Source organism: Pelobates fuscus, chromosome 11 (genome assembly GCF_036172605.1).
Source record: "Pelobates fuscus isolate aPelFus1 chromosome 11, aPelFus1.pri, whole genome shotgun sequence".
In the NCBI taxonomy this organism is placed as follows: domain Eukaryota; kingdom Metazoa; phylum Chordata; class Amphibia; order Anura; family Pelobatidae; genus Pelobates; species Pelobates fuscus.
The window spans coordinates 98,067,440-98,088,113 of record NC_086327.1 but is presented as its reverse complement, the minus strand read 5'-3'; the positions used below and the strand labels follow the sequence as shown (position 1 = coordinate 98,088,113).

Genomic DNA, 20,674 nt, shown 5'->3' with positions numbered 1-20,674 from the left:
CCTGAGGGTTAATTATTATTTTTTTAACCCTCAGGGGTTAATTTTATTGTATTAATTAATTTAAAGATTTAACAATTATATATTTAGCTAGCTGGGATGGGTGGAAGTTAGTGGGGAATTGGGGAATTTGGTGTTAGGCTAACTAGGGGTTAACGTTAATTTTTTTTTAAAATAAGCTTTAAAAGGTAAAATACATTTTTTTAACTGTTTTAGTAACGTTTAAGTAAAAAAAAAATACCACCCCCCTTTACCCAGTCTAAATAAAAATTAACCCCTTCCCTGCCAGTTGATCACTGCCTACAGTGATCAACATACAGATCGCAGTATTATACTGTGATCTAATTAACTTTTATTTATTTTTTTAACCCTCAGGGGTTCAATTTATTTAATTAATTCATTTAAATATTTTATAATTATATATTTTGCTAGCTGGGGTGGGTGGGAGTTATGGGAAAATGGGGAATTTACTGTTAGTGCTGCTTACTGCTAGTTAGGGGTTAACGGTAAAAGAAAAGTTTAGAAAAAAATGTAAAAGTGTAAAAAAAGTTAAGAAAATGTAAAACATTTAATAAGTAAAAAAAAAAAGTTTAAAAACGGGTTTTACAAAGTAAAAAAAGTTTTACAAAGTAAAAAAAGATTTACAAAGTAAAAAAATACATTACAAAATGCTCATTACCACTACACTTGGTACAAGCTAGCGGAAAAATGATCCCACGCTAAGGTTCAAAATATGCCTTTTGAATTGCCCTGGGATGTCTTTTTTAAGAAATGGTATGCCTTTATAGTGTATTTGTAATATATAGCCTTGTAAAATACTCTAAAATGGGACATGGACACAGCGTAAAAATTCAAAGTTTGAAAAAAACTGGAATGGCTGTGTCTCAAATGTGCCCCTTCAATGTCAACATATACCTGGCAAAGGTACATACGGGGGTATTGCTGTACTCAGCCGACATAGTTGAGCAACATATGAAGTATTATACAGTCGTAGTACACATAAGGTTTGAAAAATATACTGCGCAAACTCACTTTGTGTGTCAAAAAGGCAGAAAAAATGCGTATTACCACTACACTTGGTACAAGCTAGCGGAAAAATGATCCCACGCTAAGGTTCAAAAAATGCCTTTTGAATTGCCCTGGGATGTCTTCTTTAAGAAATGGTATGCCTTTATAGTGTAGTTGTAATATATAGCCTGCTCAAGTGCTCCAAAGTGGGACACGGACGCATCAAAACCCTCCATGAAAATTCACACTTAAAAAACTTAACTTGTTATGTCTCTTTTACAGCAGTGTAGCTTCACAAAATAGTGTCTAGGTCATACATTGGGCATATTGCTTTACTCAGAAGACTTAGCTGAGCATAATTTGGGGGGTTTGAACTTAGTGGCACATATGAAATGTACAAAATGCCCAGCAAAAATGTAATCCATATGTAAAAAATGCCCAAAATTATATTTTACCACATGCTTTGGCATATATTGGTGAAAAAATGGGGGCATGTTAAAGCACAATATGCACCATATGAGATACCCTAAGGCCGAGTGACTTCTGTCTGCAGTCTGTATTTTTATATTTGTTATGAATTTACCCTTACAGAAAACCTTTAGTTGTGATGAACAACTCATTTTTACATCCTTATTTTCCTTTCTGTTGCAACCAATTTCCTATTTTAGAAGTTGTCATTAAGCTTGCAACACAACATGTTTCCCAGGAGCCTTAATTGTTCTTACAGTTCAATTGACCAGAACGGATTTAGAAGTTGCACCTTTAATGATGTGGCATGGTTGCTACCCACAACGCACTGCACATGGATCACAAGGTGTGTTAGAACTCAACAATGCAGCATTATTATTGTTCTGTCAACAGAAGTCTGGTGAACACATTTGGCTTGGCAATGGCCCAAAATTACTGATATGTTTGCTGTTAGCATCCATGGCATTTATCGCAACCTTTCACTCATTTTTTCAAGCCTTCATACAGTAGACAAAGAAGAGCCATTAATAGACATAAAACTGGTTGTAACATATGACAAAACAAGAGGAAATAGCCATTTCTTTGAAGCCTTACTTTGTTATGATACAGACAAAGTTCCATAAGAAAAGTAAATGGTTATGTATAAAAATTGATGCACAGTAGTGCAATCTATAGTTTGATTAGCGTGAGCCGGTTCGTCCACCTCAAATTTCTGTTAATTCACATCCAAATTAATCATTCCATCCAAGATTTGCCTGCGGAGTCTTATTCAATTAGTAAGCTTCATTGGGTTATGTTAGCTCTAGGAGCATGATGACACTATAACCACTTTTATACAGAGTACAAACTCACACTCTAAGAGTAAAAATCGCTAGGTATTAATTTGTAGCAATAGAGCAATATGCCCCTTATGGCCCCCTCAAAAGTCACCACTCTTAAATAAGTTCTGATCCTGCAGGTGATGACTGTGGATGAAGCCATCGACGTCATACTGCTCAATCGGCGCAAATTAATACCTTGACCATTTTGCTGTGTAAGTGATCCATTTTTAAGTTTGTGTATACATTGTAGTGATGGTATTGCATTATGTATTTTTTTTATATAATACATTCAACCTGGATACTTTGCATTAGAATAATATGTTGTGGAATATAAATTTATACTTGTTGCAGAGAATAATTCACTGGGTGCTATTTAGCACGGTTTAGATCTTGGGTCGTCAACCTGGTCCCTACCGCCCACTAGTGGGCGTTTCAGGATTTCAGGTGGGCGGTAGGGATTTCCTCATTTTGAGAGATTGGGGCCGCCGTCCAAGGAGTTCATCGGGTGGCCCATGCTGTCAGGGCCACCCGATGGGTATGGATTGTAAGGGGGCCCGGTCAGCGCTGGGCGCTTTAACAGCGCGACCGGACCCCCTGTGATTACATCACACAGAGCTGGGAGGAAGTCACTCCTCCCAGCTAACACACAGACCGTGCGGGAGGAAGCAGAGGGAGTCAAGTGGGAACTCTGACTCCCATCCACCTGAGCCACCACTGGATCCCAGGGAATGTCACCCTCCTGCACCTAAAAGGTAGGAAACAGGAGGGTGACTAAAATATTTTGTGTGTGTTTGTTTGTGTGTATGTGTCTTTGTATGTATGTCTTGTGTGTGTGTCTGTATGTATGTCTTGTGTGTGTGTCTTTGTATGTATCTGTGTGTCTTTGTATGTATGTCTTGTGTGTGTGTGTCTGTCTGTATGTATGTGTCTGTATGTATGTGTGTATGTGTCTTTGTATGTATGTGTTGATATATAGATGGTGGAACTGCACTCAACCCTTCGCTTTGGACTCTCAGGGTGCTGCTGGATCAGTCCCAGTACCAAAGAGACCATATATGAAATATAATTGTAGAAAATAATCCAGGCACTCCAATTTGTTCCAAACCATAGGCAATTTTTATTAGACCCAAGAACCACACACATGTGGTTCTTGGGTCCAATACAAATTGCCTATCCTTGCTACAATTATATTTGTATGTATGTATGTCTTATGTATGTGTCTTTGTATGTATGTATGTGTGTGTGTGTCTGTGTATGTATGTCTTGTGTGTGTGTGTGTGTGTCTGTATATATGTGTGTATGTATGTGTGTCTTGTCTTTGTATGTATGTGTTGTGTGTGTATGTGTCTTTGTATGTATGTTTGTCTTATGTATGAGTCTTTGTATGTATGTGTGTCTTGTGTCTGTCTGTATGTGTGTATGTGTCTTTGTATGTCTTATGTGTGTGTCTTTGTATGTGTGTGTCTGTATGTATGTGTATGTGTGTCTGTATGTACGTGTGCATGTCTGTGTGAGTGTGTGCCTGTCTGTTTGTATGTATGTGTGTATTGTGTGTGTGTCTGTATGTGTGTATGTATGTGTGCCTGTCTGTGTGTGTGTCTGTATGTATGTATGTGTGCATGTTTGTTTGTATGTATGTGTGTCTTGTTTGTGTGTGTCTTGTGTGTGTGTTAGTATGTGTGTATGTGTGCCTGTGTGTGTGTCTGTATATGTCTTTGTATGTATTTGTGCCTGTCTGTATGTATGTGTCTTTGTATGTATCTGTGCCTTGTATGTGTGTATGTATGTGTGTCTTGTGTGTGTATCTGTATGTATGTGTGCATGTCTGTTATAGTGGGCTATAGTAAGTAATAGTAAGTGGGCTACCTAGCTCAGCCTTCCTACTGGGCATTGCTTTAAGGAAGGTTAAAAATAGAAAAAAAACGTGGGGAGGGGAATTGAGGAGGGAGAGGAGGGGAGCTGACGCACAGATTAGAAATCATATTATGAGCAAACAGAGAAGTCGTCTGAATATCACCGAAAGAGGAGACCTTTGTTTGTTCCTTACGAAAATCGAACCAGATCAAGGATCTTATTAATCTTTTGTAAAGGTAATTTCAATTGACTTTATTGTTTTCTCATTAAACTTTATAAAGTTAAAAACATTATAAACATGCATAAAGTAGAAATAAAAAGATAAATGTACGTACATTTATTTTCTTTAAAACACCCTGCTTTCTAAAAAATATTCCGCACTTGCGCGAAAACTGGTGGGTGGTAAGGAAATGTTTCCATCAAGAAAGATTCATTAGTGGGCGGTAGGTAGAAAAAGGTTGACTACCACTGGTTTAGATAGATAATTTTTTTTAGCTCCTGTAGTTTATGTTTTTTTTTATTTGTTTTGGGAATAATTTGAGAGTCTTATTCCCAGTGGCAGAAGATTATAGGACATACAGTATGTGAATGCACTTTATCTTTAATCTTTATTTGTATCACTTTTGGAATTTAGAAAACATCATGTTTAGTTTCTTAGAACAAATGTTAAGTCAGGTGACCGGCTTATCCATTGTTTTAATGTATGTTATTATGTTCTTTTAAAACCACTTCCTGCTAGTAAGCTATGCTCTACAAATTCATTAGCCCCACAGGCATATATCTATGTGCCTCTTTTAGCTTTACCTGGAAATACTGGTTGATAAGCTGAGCGGAGAATTCACTTCTGACCGGGGTGTAATGAGTAACCTTGGTCAGTAACATATTCAAGCTGAGTGTGGGCCTGGATCAGGTGTGCTTTATTCCAAAGAGGCATTCAGCTACTCCTTCAGAAGAAGACTGAATGTGGTGCGGGCACCTGAGGAACCCTGGTAAGTTGTGAAACCTTACTAACACTTACATACGGGTTTGATTACTTACTGCGGGACAGAGCAATGGCACTCCGGGCACCATAAACTTCACAGTGAGCTGTAGTGGTTATGGTGTTTGTAGTGTTCCTTTAAAGGACTATCTTGATTGGTTGAGTTACTTCCTGGTGTGAGCAGGGTTCACTATGAGAGCCAAAAAGCCTTAGTGTTTACAGCAAATACAGTAACTGAAAATCTGAGTATATTTATTTTGTATTTAATTATTTTCAGTTTATTGTTATTGTATACATTTTAATGCATGAATACGGAGTCTCAAAATAACTGACATTCTGATGTTATTGGTGTAATTTTAATAGATATGTCCGGGGAAATTTTTTGTATTTTTGTGAATGTTAATCCTGTATCCAAGCCAGAATAAATCCAAGAATACGTTGTTTTTCTTCTTGCCTCCCGCAGCATTGAGTGATATGTTTCTGTATTAAAGATGGACGGGTGAGTTCTCATTATGTAAGTAGTTACATTTATTGAATGTGATATTATTAGCTTTGTATATGAATAAGATGCTCTTAGTACTCTAGCTGCATGTGCCATTTTTCCTTTATTAGCAATCCCAAACCACATTGTATGAATTAAGGTGTCACAGAGAAGTGCTTAGATGTTACCCAGGTTCCTCTAATGCCTTTGTTGCAGTCACCACAATTTTAATTAATGAAATCAGTATAATGAATAGGGTCACTCTAACCATTACAACCACTAGAACTCTCTGTAGTGGTTATGGTGCCAGCATACCCCTGGCGCCATCATCCAGTTCTTTGACTTGGCCTCTGACTTGCCGTATTGAGTCATAGTTATGTTGACATCATAACCACTACAGCATGCTGCAGTCTTTATGGTGCTTCGAATACCCCTGTAAGTTTGTGATCAATTCAATAATAAAATCTAAACGTTTTTAATTCAGTGTAATTTTATTCACTAACAATACTTAATAAGTTAACTAAATTGAAAACTGTAAGCCTATATAACCTTTTTTTGTGCCTTATAAATGATAAGTAAAAACGCTTTCCCTTGATAAAAGGTAATATACAAATGCCAAATGCACAGTAAAAAATCTTTTTAACTGACTCTTCTGACAGTGTTGTCTCTCAGGAGCTAAAAGAAAGAGCTAGGAGCTAAAACAAGTGCAGTATTAAAAATGTTAATTTCAATATTAATATCAAACCCCAAAACCCTCATTGTGTAAGTGCCAACTCTATAGATAATGGTGAAGTAAGAATGGTAAAAAAAAATAAAAAAAATAACTCTTAGCTACAACATGGAAAATAAACATGCAATCAGGTACACAAAAAATCATTTATGGGAGTTTTGGGGTCTTTGAAACCCTTAAAAATACCAAAGGCATCTCACAATTTATGTGGCTAGTCTCTCAGATTTGCTAGACTAATCCCACCATGTCGGGTACAGCAAGAATATTGACAATAGAGGGAGTATAATGTTTATAGCTTCCTTTGTTGTGTGTTGGGGCAGAGCTGAGGCTCTCCTAGTGGTATGTGACAGCCATAAATTATCTTTAAGCTTTAGACTCTTGATGTTATCTTACTGCTCTCTGTCCATTATCCCTTTATTGCCAGGTATTATACTAACAGGTCAGTCTTAAAGCTGGCAAGTAGCTTAGGAACAAACTCTTACACAAACTCTTAGTAAAGTAATGTGCCCCCTCCCCCCCCCCCCCCCCCCCCCCCCCCCCCCCCCCCCCCCCCCCCCCCAAAGTCCCTTCCCACAATGCTTTAAAGTGAACCAGTCACCTAAAACAAACATTTCACATTCATACCTGGACATGTTCTATTTCTGGACCTGAGAATATTCAACTTGTTAAGCTGTTTATATCAGCTCACAAATATTCTAACTAGTAACTAGTAATGTGCCAATCGTGTAATGGCTCTAGTAAAAATCCTCATGAAAATGTCTAATTTCATCAAAATCCAAAATTAATTTACCTGTAGTCAAGTGAAGATTTTAGCTTTTATACTGACATAGCTCTTTTTAAAAAAACATTTGTATTGCACCTACAAACTTTGTTATAGATAGGAGAACGAGTGCAGGGAAAGTGCATCTTGGTGCATCTGAAGTAGCTTTCCTTGCAAGTGCTCCATGTAGCTCAGTGTTTTGTTTTTTTACCCCCGTATCGATGTACAAAATTGAGTTCCAATGCTATTTCAGTGGGTACCCAGTTTTTTGGAGCATGCACACATCACATTCATCAGGCTGCAAGCAACTCCATGAAACCCAGAGGGACCCATAAAAACTAAGGGGACCCTGTTGAGATGCCCTCTGATTTCACTCAAAGAAGAATTAGGGGGAAAGTAAAACAATAATAAACCGGGTAAGTGTTCTAGATACATCCACACAAAATGCCTGACAATTGGAGGAAACCATGGAACAGGATACCCATTGGTAAATAAATAAAAATAAATTATCTTCCTTTTACTGCATGCAAGATGGAAGATTCTATACACTAGGCCAGTAGTAGACAACCATCCGAACTTCAGATGTTGTGGACTACATCTCCCCTTATGCTTTGACAGCAATATGGCTGTAAGGACATGATGGGAAATATGGCCCAAAACATCTGGAGTGCCAAGGGTTGCCTGTTCCGTGGACTAGGCAGAGTCTATGTGTTCTCTTGCCTCTTCTTCCACTGATATGGTTCAACGGCTAATGGGGTTTGCAGCAGTTTTAACGATGGGTCACTCACAAAGCTCTCAGGCCAGACCCCTAGAAATGGTCATTTTAGCAAAGATAAAGGACAGTAATGGATGCCCAAGAACTGGTCCTAGTAATTGGTGACTGGTTACCCAAGACACCCAAGTGGTTGCTGTGAAAACGGCTACTCGACGACACGAACACCGCTGGACTTCCAGGCCGTTCGGGAGTTCCGACTGTGTCCCATCAAGGTTCCCCATCGGTGTTCGGTGGTTTTAAACCGAACTCGAATACAAAGTGTATATCGTGCGGCGTTCGGTAGTTTTAGCTGGGATCTGAGTGGTACTCCCACGAAATGTAACCCCAGACCCCAGCTATCTACCGAACGTCCATTTGTGCAAATTAGGTGAATTATGTGGAAGTTACAGATTTAAATATGAAATTCCGGTTCTGCTGCACGGAGGGATAATCCACTTAACGGTGTATCCCAGTGGGAGTATCCCTCTCGTGCAGCAGTGCCTTATGGGAGAAATGCCCAGAATGTGAAGTCCCCCATGTAGTCCCCCACTGTATTATGTCTGTCTGGAAACCCCTTGCATGGGAACTTGCATAAATACTGGAAGCCTGTGAATAAAGCCTCAGTTGACTCCCAGAACTGTGTTTCGTCCAGTTACTGGGGGATTTGGGACATTGCCTTACTTTTCAGCGCTTGACTGTGGATTATCTTCTGTACCAGCGGAGATCGTGGATTTTAATATTGCCGCTCCGCTACAGTGGCTAAATGAGGAAAAGCTAAACAAATTCAGCATTAAACACAAAATGGGGTATAAGAAACAATGTTTTAAAAAAGGTTTCACTAAGATGGATCAAAGCAGGGTAGGCGCAAGAGCAAATTCTTATAAAATATTTGAGTGGCAAATTAAAAAAAAACTATTTGATATAACATGTCCCCTATTATCCGAGCAGGAATTGTGTTTTATTCTGTATTATATCGAAATTATTTCCCCCCTGCAGGTTGAAATGGTAAAGGAATCATTTACTAAGATGAAAGAAGAAATTGGTTTGAAAATGCAAAGCTTTTATGAGCCCCAGTGGACCAGGAATCGCAGGCCCGAGACCGCAATATGGAAAATACCCAAAATGGACGCAAGAAGAGAAAGTTATAGCAAATCCGCTCCGGAACGTGGAAATCCCTTTGAGACCCAAGTACTGTATTAAATTTACTTTTTTTTCTCATTTAATGTGAACATTAAATAAATGGTATTGTTTAAAATGCAGAACATTGCTTTGGCATACCTGAAAATTGGTGGGACACCCTTCCCATCACCTACAAATGTCAAAGGGAGAGATAAAGTAGCGTTTTGTTGTTACCATCACGGAGGTAACCCCAGAAGAGTAAGCAGTTAAATTATTTAAAAGTAACCGAGAGATGTAATAGGCTGATGGAGAGAAGATAAATCAAATGTTTGGAGAGAAAAGGGTTAAACCAATTTAAATATAGGACAATGTAGGCTGGACTGATAGTATTGAGGGAACCAGACTGTAAGTGGGTGCAGCCACACCTTGTTCAAATGATATGCAGATCATTGTATCATTTCTAGTGTGAAATGCCTCTAAGTTAATTGAACAAAATATATGTTGTGTACAACACTCGGCCACCTGTGCACTTTAACATTGTCAGTAAGTCAGTTATGACAGGGCCATCATGTGGTAAAAAAAAGTATTACATAAGATAAAGAAATGAAAAACAGGTGCTTATTTCACATTAGTTAACAAGTCATATCTCCCAGCAGTCGTAGATAATAGTTTCCACAGTACCATATTTGTGATTAGCATTCCATCTTTATTTTATCTTTATTTTATCTGTGGTCTCTTTTTTTATATTGACAAATTAGAAAAAGTACTCAGAAAATACAAGAGTAAATTTATAACCGATCACAGGTCGTATGGATCGAACACAAGTTTGCAGTCAAAATGGCATTTAGGTTTAGCCAGTTTTTCTGTGCTGCGCACTATATTACATTTCTCACATTACATTTCTCACGCAAATGACGTGGATTTCTTACAAAAAGCATGGTTGCCCTTTTACTATACTTTTCTGAGTACAACATTAATTTTACAAAACTAGTGGTGATCCAACATGCAATCTCGGACATCTCCAATTATTTGCCACAATGAATCCACCAGGACACTATAAAACTCAGCACATGTCCACGTCTTCTGCAATCACCTCAGCAAATGGCTCTTAAGAAATTATTTTGTAAACAGTGAGTTTTAGTTAATTGAAGACAGAATTACAAAAATGAAATAAGGTAAAAAAAAAAATAGCTGATATACATTTTAGGCTAAATTTTGAAATTCAATTCTAAATTTACTACAATTTGTATTTTAGTGCATAAATCTCCTAATGCTTCAATATACCTGAATTTCTACGTTTAATGGGTGTTTGCTGAAAACCAGCACAAACTGAATTCATAAGGGAGAGGGTGTCAGGTCGCTTGGTAGAAGATGGGGTGTAACCCCTAATTTAATTTTAATAGCCATTTAGTGTCGAAACGCCCGTCGGGATGCTTATGTTTGTGGTCGGCTTGTTATAGGGGACGATGCTGCAGCAAATATGTGATTTTGTAGACAGCCACCACACTCATGACAATTTTTTTTTACTGCTTGTATTGGTTGGTTTTAAAACACATTTTTTCTTTACACATTTTTAGTTTTTTGATCAATCACATATTTTTTTCTTACATGGTGTTATTCTTATTACCTTCTTATCGTGTATTAATAACAGAGGGGTTAGTTTAAAGCTTAGCTACAGGCATTTCATCTTTAGGTGGTCTAGATTTTTTAAGGGGTGTCCTCGAAGGCACAATAGGAGTAATATAGTCCCTCTCCCTTCTTACTGTCGTTCCCCATCCCACCTCTTTATGCTCTTATGCTTTAGAGATTTTTGTCTGGAGTACTTTTAGGTAGGATGTTTACCTTTTCCCCTTGACTCACTGTTCCTCGCTCCATTGTATCAAGATAGCAGTCTTATTTGTTTGCCCATTTGTTTCTAACTCTGTATGGCTAGGGAGTTACAATATAACTAATACTTTAGCTTCTATCCTTTGAAGTATTGATATTGGATTTATCATCCGTTCTAGCCTTTACAAAAATTTTTGCCTACTTGTTCATTTTACACGCTATAGCCTTATCTTGACTAAGATCATTACTTTATTTTGATTATTGTTTTTCAATATGTATTTTAATAGATTTTTTAAAGGTTCTGCTTTACCCATGGGTTGCTTTTTCCTATGAGGTGCTAGTTTTGAGCAAACATTATTCCTCCTCTTAAACTTTCCCTTCATTTTCGTGTTCTGTTTGTCGAAAACCAAATACAGCATGTTACTTATAGATAGACTTTAATGCTTGTTTGTACTTTGAATAGATTACTTTCTCCTGTAGGATATATTCAGAGTTTGCATTTTCTCTCTTAGATTTTCCATATTACATCTAGCTGAAGTAGATGTAAAGTTGAGTGAGCTAGCTACTCCAACGGACATGATACAAATGTTAAAATCTAAAACAAAGAAATGTGTGTCACAAAAACAAGCAATACATCCAGGGTGCAAACCATACTGTGCACTCCCAAAAGTGCAATGCCCCTCAAATATTATAAGGATGCACACCAAACACAAGGACTTGTGAAGAAAAACACCATTAAAGGGACACTATAGTCACCTGAACAACTTTAGCTTAATGAAGCAGTTTTGGTGTATAGAACATAGCCATACAGCCTCACTGCTCAATCCTCTGCCATTTAGGAGTTAAATCCCTTTGTTTATGAACCCTAGTCACACCTCCCTGCATGTGACTTGCACAGCCTTCCATAAACACTTCCTGTAAAGAGAGCCCTATTTAGGCTTTCTTTATTGCAAGTTCTGTTTAATTAAGATTTTCTTATCCCCTGCTATGTTAAAAGCTTGCTAGACCCTGCAAGAGCCTCTGGTATGTGATTAAAGTTCAATTTAGAGATTGAGATACAATTATTTAAGTTGTATGTAGGGTGAAGGCTAAGTGTGCCTGTGTGCGCTGTTTGAGTGTTGTGTGTGTGGTTGCTGAATTTTGTGTGTGGAACAGTCTGGCAGTTGTGTGTGTGTGTGTGTGTATATAGGGGAGTATGAGTTTCACTGAGAGCTGTTTGAGTAGTGTGTGTTTTGCCTTCCTTCTGTTTACCATTCCCTGGTGATCTATTAAAGGCTGAGCAGGATTGTGACAAACTATCCCAAGTTATGTTCCCCTTTATTCAGTAGTTCTATCTACCGAACGCAGACCACTCCTCTGGCTCATTATCTTCAACGTAACCACAAAGTTAAGTGCTCTCTCTGGGCCGCCGTCATTCGTATAACTGAAAGACATGTGCGCTGGAAAACAGCGACCATCTTGTCTCCCGAACGCAGGCAGTGGTACTTGGTCGTCGAGTGTCTGGAACTCCAAGCCTATAACTCGAAGACCGGTAACTTTGTACCCCTGCCTGTTTCTGTTCTCGACAAGCCAGGAGAGCGTTATTCGGTGGAAAGGTATGTGCGAACTAGACAAACAAATCGCTACCTATGAGCCAGGGGAACAGTTTTGGGACTCCCGAAAGTGACCGACCGCTACCACTTTTCTTCTGGAACTAATTTGGACCGACGCCACGTGTGCGGTTGGTCAAAACTATACCCCAGTGGCAATTCGGCTGTGTTCTTGGGATCTGAGCGCTATTTGGACACTTTGGGCAATCCGGAGATATAAGACTTGTGGGGGTCCCTATTAATGTTATGTATGTTTTGGGGTGTTTTATATTTTATTCATTGTACCTCTAGTGCCTAGGAGATAATTAGTTTAAGTACAGTAAGCTAATTGATGTCATGGGTTTGGGGTGAATGAGCTCAGTATGCAGAGATTTATATGGGCAGTCACTAAATTTAAAGGTTTTAGTTTGAAAACAAATAGATATAATGCAAAAGTCCCAATGCAAGTATAAACGGTAAATAAAGCAGTTCCTTCATAAGAAATAAAAGTCTTTAAGGAAAAATAAAGTCTTTACCAGAGTTCACTTGGTAAATAAAAAAAAAAGGCTTGATTGAAGGAGATAAATCAGAGCTGGGACAACATTGCAGGGGTTAATCAAGGTTGAAACAGCGTTGTAGGGGTTAATCAAGGTTTCAGGCAGACAAGTTGATTCAGGGAAATCCACAGGTGAAGGTGTCACGTATTCATCCGCATATAAAAATGTGATTAATGACATGTACTGTTCTGACAGGAAAAGTTGTGCCAAGCAGCATTTATGCAAATTGGAAGCTGGTAACTAGTGCCGGCGAATAGTTCCTGGCGAACATAGAGTGTTCGCGTTTGCCACGGACGGCGAACATATGCGATGTTCGGTCCGCCCCCCCCTTTTTTTTTGGGCCAAATTTACTAATACTAAGTAAAAATTACTTAGTATTAGTAAATTGTGCCCCTACTCGCAATGTAAAACCTACGCTGTGTAAAATGACAAAGAGCACTCTGATTGGCTTAAACCAGCCAATCAGAGTGTTCTTAGCCTAATTGCAGGGCGTGGCAAGGCTTTAAAAGCCTTCCCCCGCCCTGCAGAGCTCAGTCTGCGCGGAGCCCTCCATGGGTGAACATGGATTTTTTTTTTGTGCGCTCGTTTTTTTTTTATTGTGTCGGTTATTATGGTTTTTTATTTGGCCTTTTTTGGGGCTGAAAAAAGAAGATTTTAGAAGATAGAAAATATCGAATGGTAAGTTGTTTTTATCTATTTTTTTTTTACAGGTTTTTAGTTAAAGGTCCCCCCCTCATTATTTTTAGGGTGAGGGGGCTAGGTAGGGAGATCATTTTTTTTGGGGGGGGGGTGGAGGGGTGACTAGGGTCCCCCCCTTTGTATTTAGGGCCCCCACCCACCGCTCAAGGGTGGGGGCCGGGGGGGACAATAGGTCCCCCCCTTATTGTTAATTTTAGGGCCCCCACCCACTGCTCAGCGGTGGGGGCCGGGGGGGGGACAGTAGGTCCCCCCTTATTGTTAATTTTAGGGCCCCCACCCACCGCCCAGGGGTGGGGGCCAGGGGGGGACAATAGGTCCCCCCTTATTGTATTTTTTTAGGGCCCCCACCCACCGCTCAGGGGTGGGGGCCGGGGGGGGGGACAGTAGGTCCCCCCTTATTGTTAATTTTAGGGCCCCCACCCACCGCTCAGGGGTGGGGGCCGGGGGGGGGACAATAGGTCCCCCCTTATTGTTATTTTTAGGGCCCCCACCCACCGCTCAGGGGTGGGGGCCAGGGGGGACAGTAGGTCCCCCCTTACTGTTATTTTTAGGGCCCCCACCCGCCGCACAGGGGTGGGGGCCAGAGAGGGGGAAGGAGAGTAGGTCTCCCCCCCCCCTTCAACCACTATTGTGGCCAGATAGAGTCCCTGTGTGTTTTAAAATTCGCCTGCCTACTGAAGTTTATGGCGGTTCGCCCGGTCCGCGAACATTTGCGGAAGTTCGCGGTACGCGAACCGAAGATTTTATGTTCGCGACATCACTACTGGTAACTGCCGTTGGGGTCAAAGGCTGATTACAGCCTATGAGATCCAGAGGAGGGGTATTTAGGCCCAGTTCTCATCCTGCTCAGTGCCCTGTCGTGGTTTCCCTAGTGGTTGTCCGAGAGCGCGTTCAAGTTTCTTCTGGTTTTTGACTTTGGCTTTGATTTTGACATCCCTGTATTCTGGTATCCCTGACTTCTGGCTTTCCCTTACTGTTGTGTCTCTTTCTGTATCTCCTGACCTCGGCAAGTATCCTGACTACTCTTTGGTACGTTAAGTCCGGCCATTATAAGTCCCGGTAATACGTTACCTATTAGTCATGTGTGACACAATTCTACGTGCTGGATCAACTACTAATCCTGACAGAAGGTAATCAACTCACTTCAGTCAGGAGCTGGCTCTGTACTCCAGGAGAACAACAAAACAACTGAGCACAGACCATAGGGTGGTCTGTGCTTAAATAGGGAAAAGGGAATGGGAGATCTTCCATGAGGCGGGGTCTAAGGATCTATATAAGTGGAAGGCTCCTCTGAGATACAGGGTGTCCACACCTCCCTATGTGGGCAGGACGCTATGTCAGTTTGTGCATTTAACTTGCAAACCTCCATGCTTGCTGAGCTGGATTCCCCAGGGCTTTGTCACCCTGAGGAGATCCTGGAGCAGCATGGGTAACACACAACACAATACCCAACATGCCCACAGGAGTAGGGGTCTGTGTATAAAAGTGGGCCATCTGGCCATAATAAAACATTCCTTTTGTACCCTTCATCAAGTCTTGACTGATGTTTGGGTATGCGAACGGCGAAGAGCTTATAATCACATAACCTTGCTGGAGTTCGGGAGAGTATGAATGGACGTAAGAATCGAAAGGACTATATTCACACAACCTTACAGGAGTTCAGGAGAGTGCGAACGAATGTACTATACGAAATACAGGGGGTTCATTACAAGGATCAATTGGGAAGCCTTGTGGTCTGTACCAATATCAGGTGCAGACTATCAGTGGGCACAGTCCTGACACTCAGTTAATGACTTAGAATGACAGCTTGTTGGTAATCAATTGCGTCAAGCATAGTAGTAAGCCCACTGATGTTACATTTCCCATATGCAGACAAAGCGTCATTTGAACTGAAGTTCATAAATATCTGGTATGCTACCTGTTATACTGCAATGTAGCTGTTGGGCAGATTCTGATCCAAACAGGGAAAGAACTTGTAGAGTGAGCAAGATGTCAAAGAGCTAACAGAATCCTTTTGATTTATAAACAAACAGGAAAAAGTAAATCGACTGCACCCACCCTATCCTAGCGTCATAGCCACTACAATAAGCTGCAGTGGCAAAGTGCTTGGGGTGTCATTTTAAAAGCAAAATTGTTGCCAACATGTGTTGTCTGATCACTCGCTTGTAATCCTACAAGGCAAGACTGGGTAAAGCCTAATGAATGTTAATGAAAATGTAATTTATCTCAAGGTGCTGGCATGTTTATTGTCCATTAGTGCTTGTTTACAAATTGCCATTTACAACATCCATATATCACATCAAATGGTTTATAGCTGTCTCAATTTCTTTGCAGTCTCTTATTACACCATCCTCTCCAGCCTCCTCACTGGATAATTACAGTACATCTGGGGTAATTAATTTACAATCATCCAATGGATCACTCAGGGAGTCCTACAGATTAAACAACATTTCCCTGTTTTCACATCACATAGGTAAGGCCTGTCCAATGTGATAACGCATTGTGTGATAATCAACTAATTTATCATTTCTGCAATTGATTGTTCCATCAGTAAAAGAATATGAAAGTCATACCAAAACATTTGTACTTTTCTATGTAGTAATGTAGTAACAAGACATTTAATAATTAGATGCCAATAAAATTCAGATAGCCTTGGACATTTCTTACAATGTTACACTTGTTTTAGTAACGCGGGCACTGTGATTTGGCAGTTCAGTACAGAATTTTGGATTGGCTACATTTTGGTAACACGTAGGAAACTCACAATTCAAGTAATGAAACAGAATAATGGTTCACTATCAAGCCTGCCTAGCCATGGCTTGCCAGCTAGTCTCAAGGGAACATTCCATTAACAAATAGCAATTCGGCTTGCTAAAGCACTTTAGAAGTCAGGTGCCTATCACATGTGGTGGAGAAAAAGCGGAAGACTTGCAATGGCTTCAGACAAGAGATCTGCAGCTTTTGCAAGCTGTTTTTAGATATACCACCAATGGAAAAAAAACCCATAAATAAATGCATGCATGTTTTCATTGGGAATTTGTCTACTAAATAGTAATTTTTTTAAAAATTATACTGGTTAAATTATATATAATGTTATACATTGGAATGCACCTGCTTATTCTTTTGGTTTAATTGTTGCTTGCTCCACTTTTAGTACTTTGCTCCACTTCTCAGAATACAGCACGTTTTATACACAACACCCATAGTCTATAAATTGCTAGCATGGAATTAGTGGAACACTAGTAAAAAGAAATGATAGAGTCATAGTTAGACACCCATTGGCTATATTCCTATAGTTATAATTAAATAAGAACATTAAGATTATGCAATTTGTGTTTTATTATATTTTCTTTTATGTATAATTTGGATAGCTCTAAGATAGAATCAGAAAACAGTGGCTCATTTCAAAAACTAAAATTGTTCATGTTAAGTAATATATATTTTTTCCAATATTTTGAGGTCTTTATTTTTTTCATGTAGTTATGAAATAGAACTGCTGCAGAAGATCACAAATTAGAGTCCTCAATTATATGTGTTTGCTGTAGATTCCCCTATTACTACTATGCCATTGGATAGGTTCAAAAAACTAGATTATACAAAAAGTTCCAAAATCCTTCTTTTTAAATTGTTTCTGTATATGTTGTAGATCGAAAGCTTCCTCTCATTAACTCCTCCAGTGATGTTTCCAAGACCAGCATGTCAGTAGATGGATCATCAATACACATACCTAATAGTGGATATCAAAGCTCTCAAACGTACCTCACATCAGTAGAGCTAAAAACACCTTGGTACATATCTTTACTACATGAAAAGGTATGGTGCATTGTCCTGAAATTTCTACTCTACCAGCGAGAATTATTTAGTAAGTAAAGTTGAGTACTAAATAAGTTGTGGTGGGAACACAAATGATAAAATTCCCCACTGGTTTGCGCATCGATTTATGTATCTAAAGTAGGACCTTGTGCACAGTAATTCCGGAAGATCATGTTTACGCAATTTTCTATAATTCTGCTTTTCTGCAGGTTGAAGATGTGGTCAAAACAAACTGTTAAAATTCTCAACTTTTTTATATAAATTCAAAATACGGTTTCTATACATCTGATATGATGCTTGTCTATGCTCAATTGCACTTTACGCTGGGAACCTTGGGAAAACATGGTTGTCTTCGAATTACTGTACCCAATTCAGACTTTTTCCAAGGTCCTATTTGAGATGATACACAAAACTAAATGATAAATATAAATAAAATTATTAATATGTTGAATGCTAAAATGAATCTGTGATGATCCAAAATTCTTCCACATTAGTTTAATTTTCATGATCAATTTTTTGTTGTAATTGAATCCACCGCTTTGGTTGAAGCTGGTGATAAGTTCTGGCAGCTCTAGTAGGTGGAATGAGGGAAGGGAGGTGGGAACTTGATGGTTTAATCAATGATTTTTTTAAAAAAAAAAAGCAAAAATAAAAAGCACACTGTTCATGAGGTAAAAGAGTTACAATGTTACAATGTTTGAATAATAAAATATATGCAACATTACAGTTGTGCTTTAAGGTAGATGCTAACTAAAATTACAATTAACAGCTACATAGGTTAGATAGATAGATAGATAGATATTCATTAGCAACAGTACCTGTTCTAGACAAACTACTAAATATTTTATATATATATATATATATATATATATATATATATATATATATATATATATATATATATATATATATATATATATATATAATTCTCCGTAGAATAGACATGGAGAAAGGGAAGAGGGACAACCTATCCAGACCTTTTTGTTAACTAAGGATCTTAGGGTCTTAGGGTTTGCTTATTTATTTATTTAGTTATTTGGGGGGAGGGGGGGGGGACATAATGACGAGCAATCATTGTGCCCTTTGTAGATATTCAATTGCAAGAAAAAGTATGTGAACCCTTTGGAATGATATGGATGTCTGCACAAATTGGTCATAAAATGTGATCTGATCATCATCTAAGTCACAACAATAGACAATCACAGTCTGCTTAAACTAATAACACACAAAGAATACAATGTTGCCATGTTTTTATTGAACACACCATGTAAACATTCACAGTGCAGGTGGAAAAAGTAGACTAATGACATCTCCAAGAGCTAATTGGAGTGAGATGTCAGCCAACTGGAGTTCAATCAATGAGATGAGATTGGAGGTGTTGGTTACAGCTGCCCTGCCCTATAAAAAACACACACCAGTTCTGGGTTTGCTTTTCACAAGAAGCATTGCCTGATGTGAATGATGCCTCACACAAAAGAGCTCTCAGAAGACCTACGATTAAGAATTGTTGACTTGCATAAAGCTGGAAAGGGTTATAAAAGTATCTCCAAAAGCCTTGCTGTTCACCAGTCCACGGTAAGACAAATTGTCTATAAATGGAGAAAGTTCAGCACTGCTGCTACTCTCCCTAGGAGTGGCCGTCCTGTAAAGATGACTGCAAGAGCACGGCGCATACTGCTCAATGAGGTGAAGAAGAATCCTAGAGTGTCAGCTAAAGACTTACAAAAGTCACTGGCAAATGCTAACATCCCTGTTAGCGAATCTACAATATGTAAAACACTAAACAAGATTCGTGGGAGGATACCACAGAGGAAGCCACTGCTGTCCAAACAAAACATTGCTGCACGTTTACAGTTTGCACAAGAGCACCTGGATGTTCCACAGCAGTACTGGCAAAATATTCTGTGGACAGATGAAACCAAAGTTGAGTTGTTTGGAAGAAACACACAACACTATGTGTGTCGAAAAAGAGGCACAGCACACCAACATCAAAACCTCATCCCAACTGTGAAGTATGGTGGTGGGGGCATCATGGTTTGGGGCTGCTTTGCTGCATCAGGGCCTGGACGGATTGCTATCATCAAAGGAAAAATGAATTCCCAAGTTTATCAAGACATTTTGCAGGAGAACTTAAGGCCATCTGTCTACCAGCTGAAGCTCAACAGAAGATGGGTGTTGCAACAGGACAATGGCCCAAAGCATAGAAGTAAATCAACAACAGTATGGCTTAAACAGAAGAAAATACGCCTTCTGAAGTAGCCCAGTCAGAGTCCTGACCTCAACCCGATTGAGATGCTGTGGCATGACCTCAAGAAAGCGATTCACACAGACATCCCAAGAATATTGCTGAACTGAAACAGTTCTGTAAAGAGGAATGGTCAAGAATTACTCCTGACCGTTGTGCATGTCTGATCTGCAACTACAGGAAATGTTTGGTTGAAGTTATTGCTGCCAAAGGAGGTTCAACCAGTTATTAAATCCAAGGGTTCACATACTTTTTCCACCTGCACTGTGAATGTTTACATGGTGTGTTCAATAAAAACATGGCAACATTTCATTCTTTGTGTGTTATTAGTTTAAGCAGACTGTGATTGTCTATTGTTGTGACTTAGATGATGATCAGATCACATTTTATGACCAATTTGTGCAGAAATCCATATCATTCCAAAGGGTTCACATACCTTTTCTTGCAACTGTATATTTAATGGAGTTTATACAATAGACTGATTGGCCATTGATAGCTCAGTCAATCAGAAGCCAGTCATTTCTCTTTTTTATGTTGATATGCAATCTCAAACACAATACAGAAGCAATGTCAGTAGAAACAATTAGTGTTTGATGTTTTACTATGCTTTTGTGCAGATATCCTGAATTTAAAATATAGTTAAAAGTGCTAAAAAGGCATTCACAGGAGCAAGAAAAAAATTGGTAAAAAACTGGATAATCTCCCTTAAAGTGCAGAAAATCAACAGATGTATATATAATGGTATATACCAGTGTATACAAAAGCTGCTACACACTTAAGTGCTGCACCTCCAGATACCAACTCCAACACACTTGAAATGCAAATAAATGAAAGTGGAGCGCAAACAAAATAGATAATTACAGTGAGCCCCTGTACACACCCAAAAGTGTAGATACTACAATTGAACAGTATACTTACATTTATGTTAGGTGGCTCTCGATGAATCAAATGTTGCCATTTAAAAAAGAGCACAGATACCAAATGATTGTGCAGT

The 20,674-nt window shown here is 39.0% G+C and overlaps 1 protein-coding gene across 1 annotated transcript in view; it reads left to right on the top strand.

Moving 5' to 3' along the window:
- The window catches only part of LOC134576709 (coiled-coil domain-containing protein 27-like), a 55,080-nt gene that overhangs the window by 11,971 nt on the left and 22,435 nt on the right, over positions 1–20,674 (top strand). The window contains exons 2-5 of the mRNA XM_063435423.1: positions 5,591–5,641; positions 8,849–9,040; positions 15,957–16,095; positions 17,269–17,435. Of these exons, the coding sequence (XP_063291493.1) occupies positions 8,855–9,040; positions 15,957–16,095; positions 17,269–17,435 (492 nt within the window). The 5' untranslated portion in view covers positions 5,591–5,641; positions 8,849–8,854. The remainder of the gene's footprint in view (positions 1–5,590; positions 5,642–8,848; positions 9,041–15,956; positions 16,096–17,268; positions 17,436–20,674) is intronic.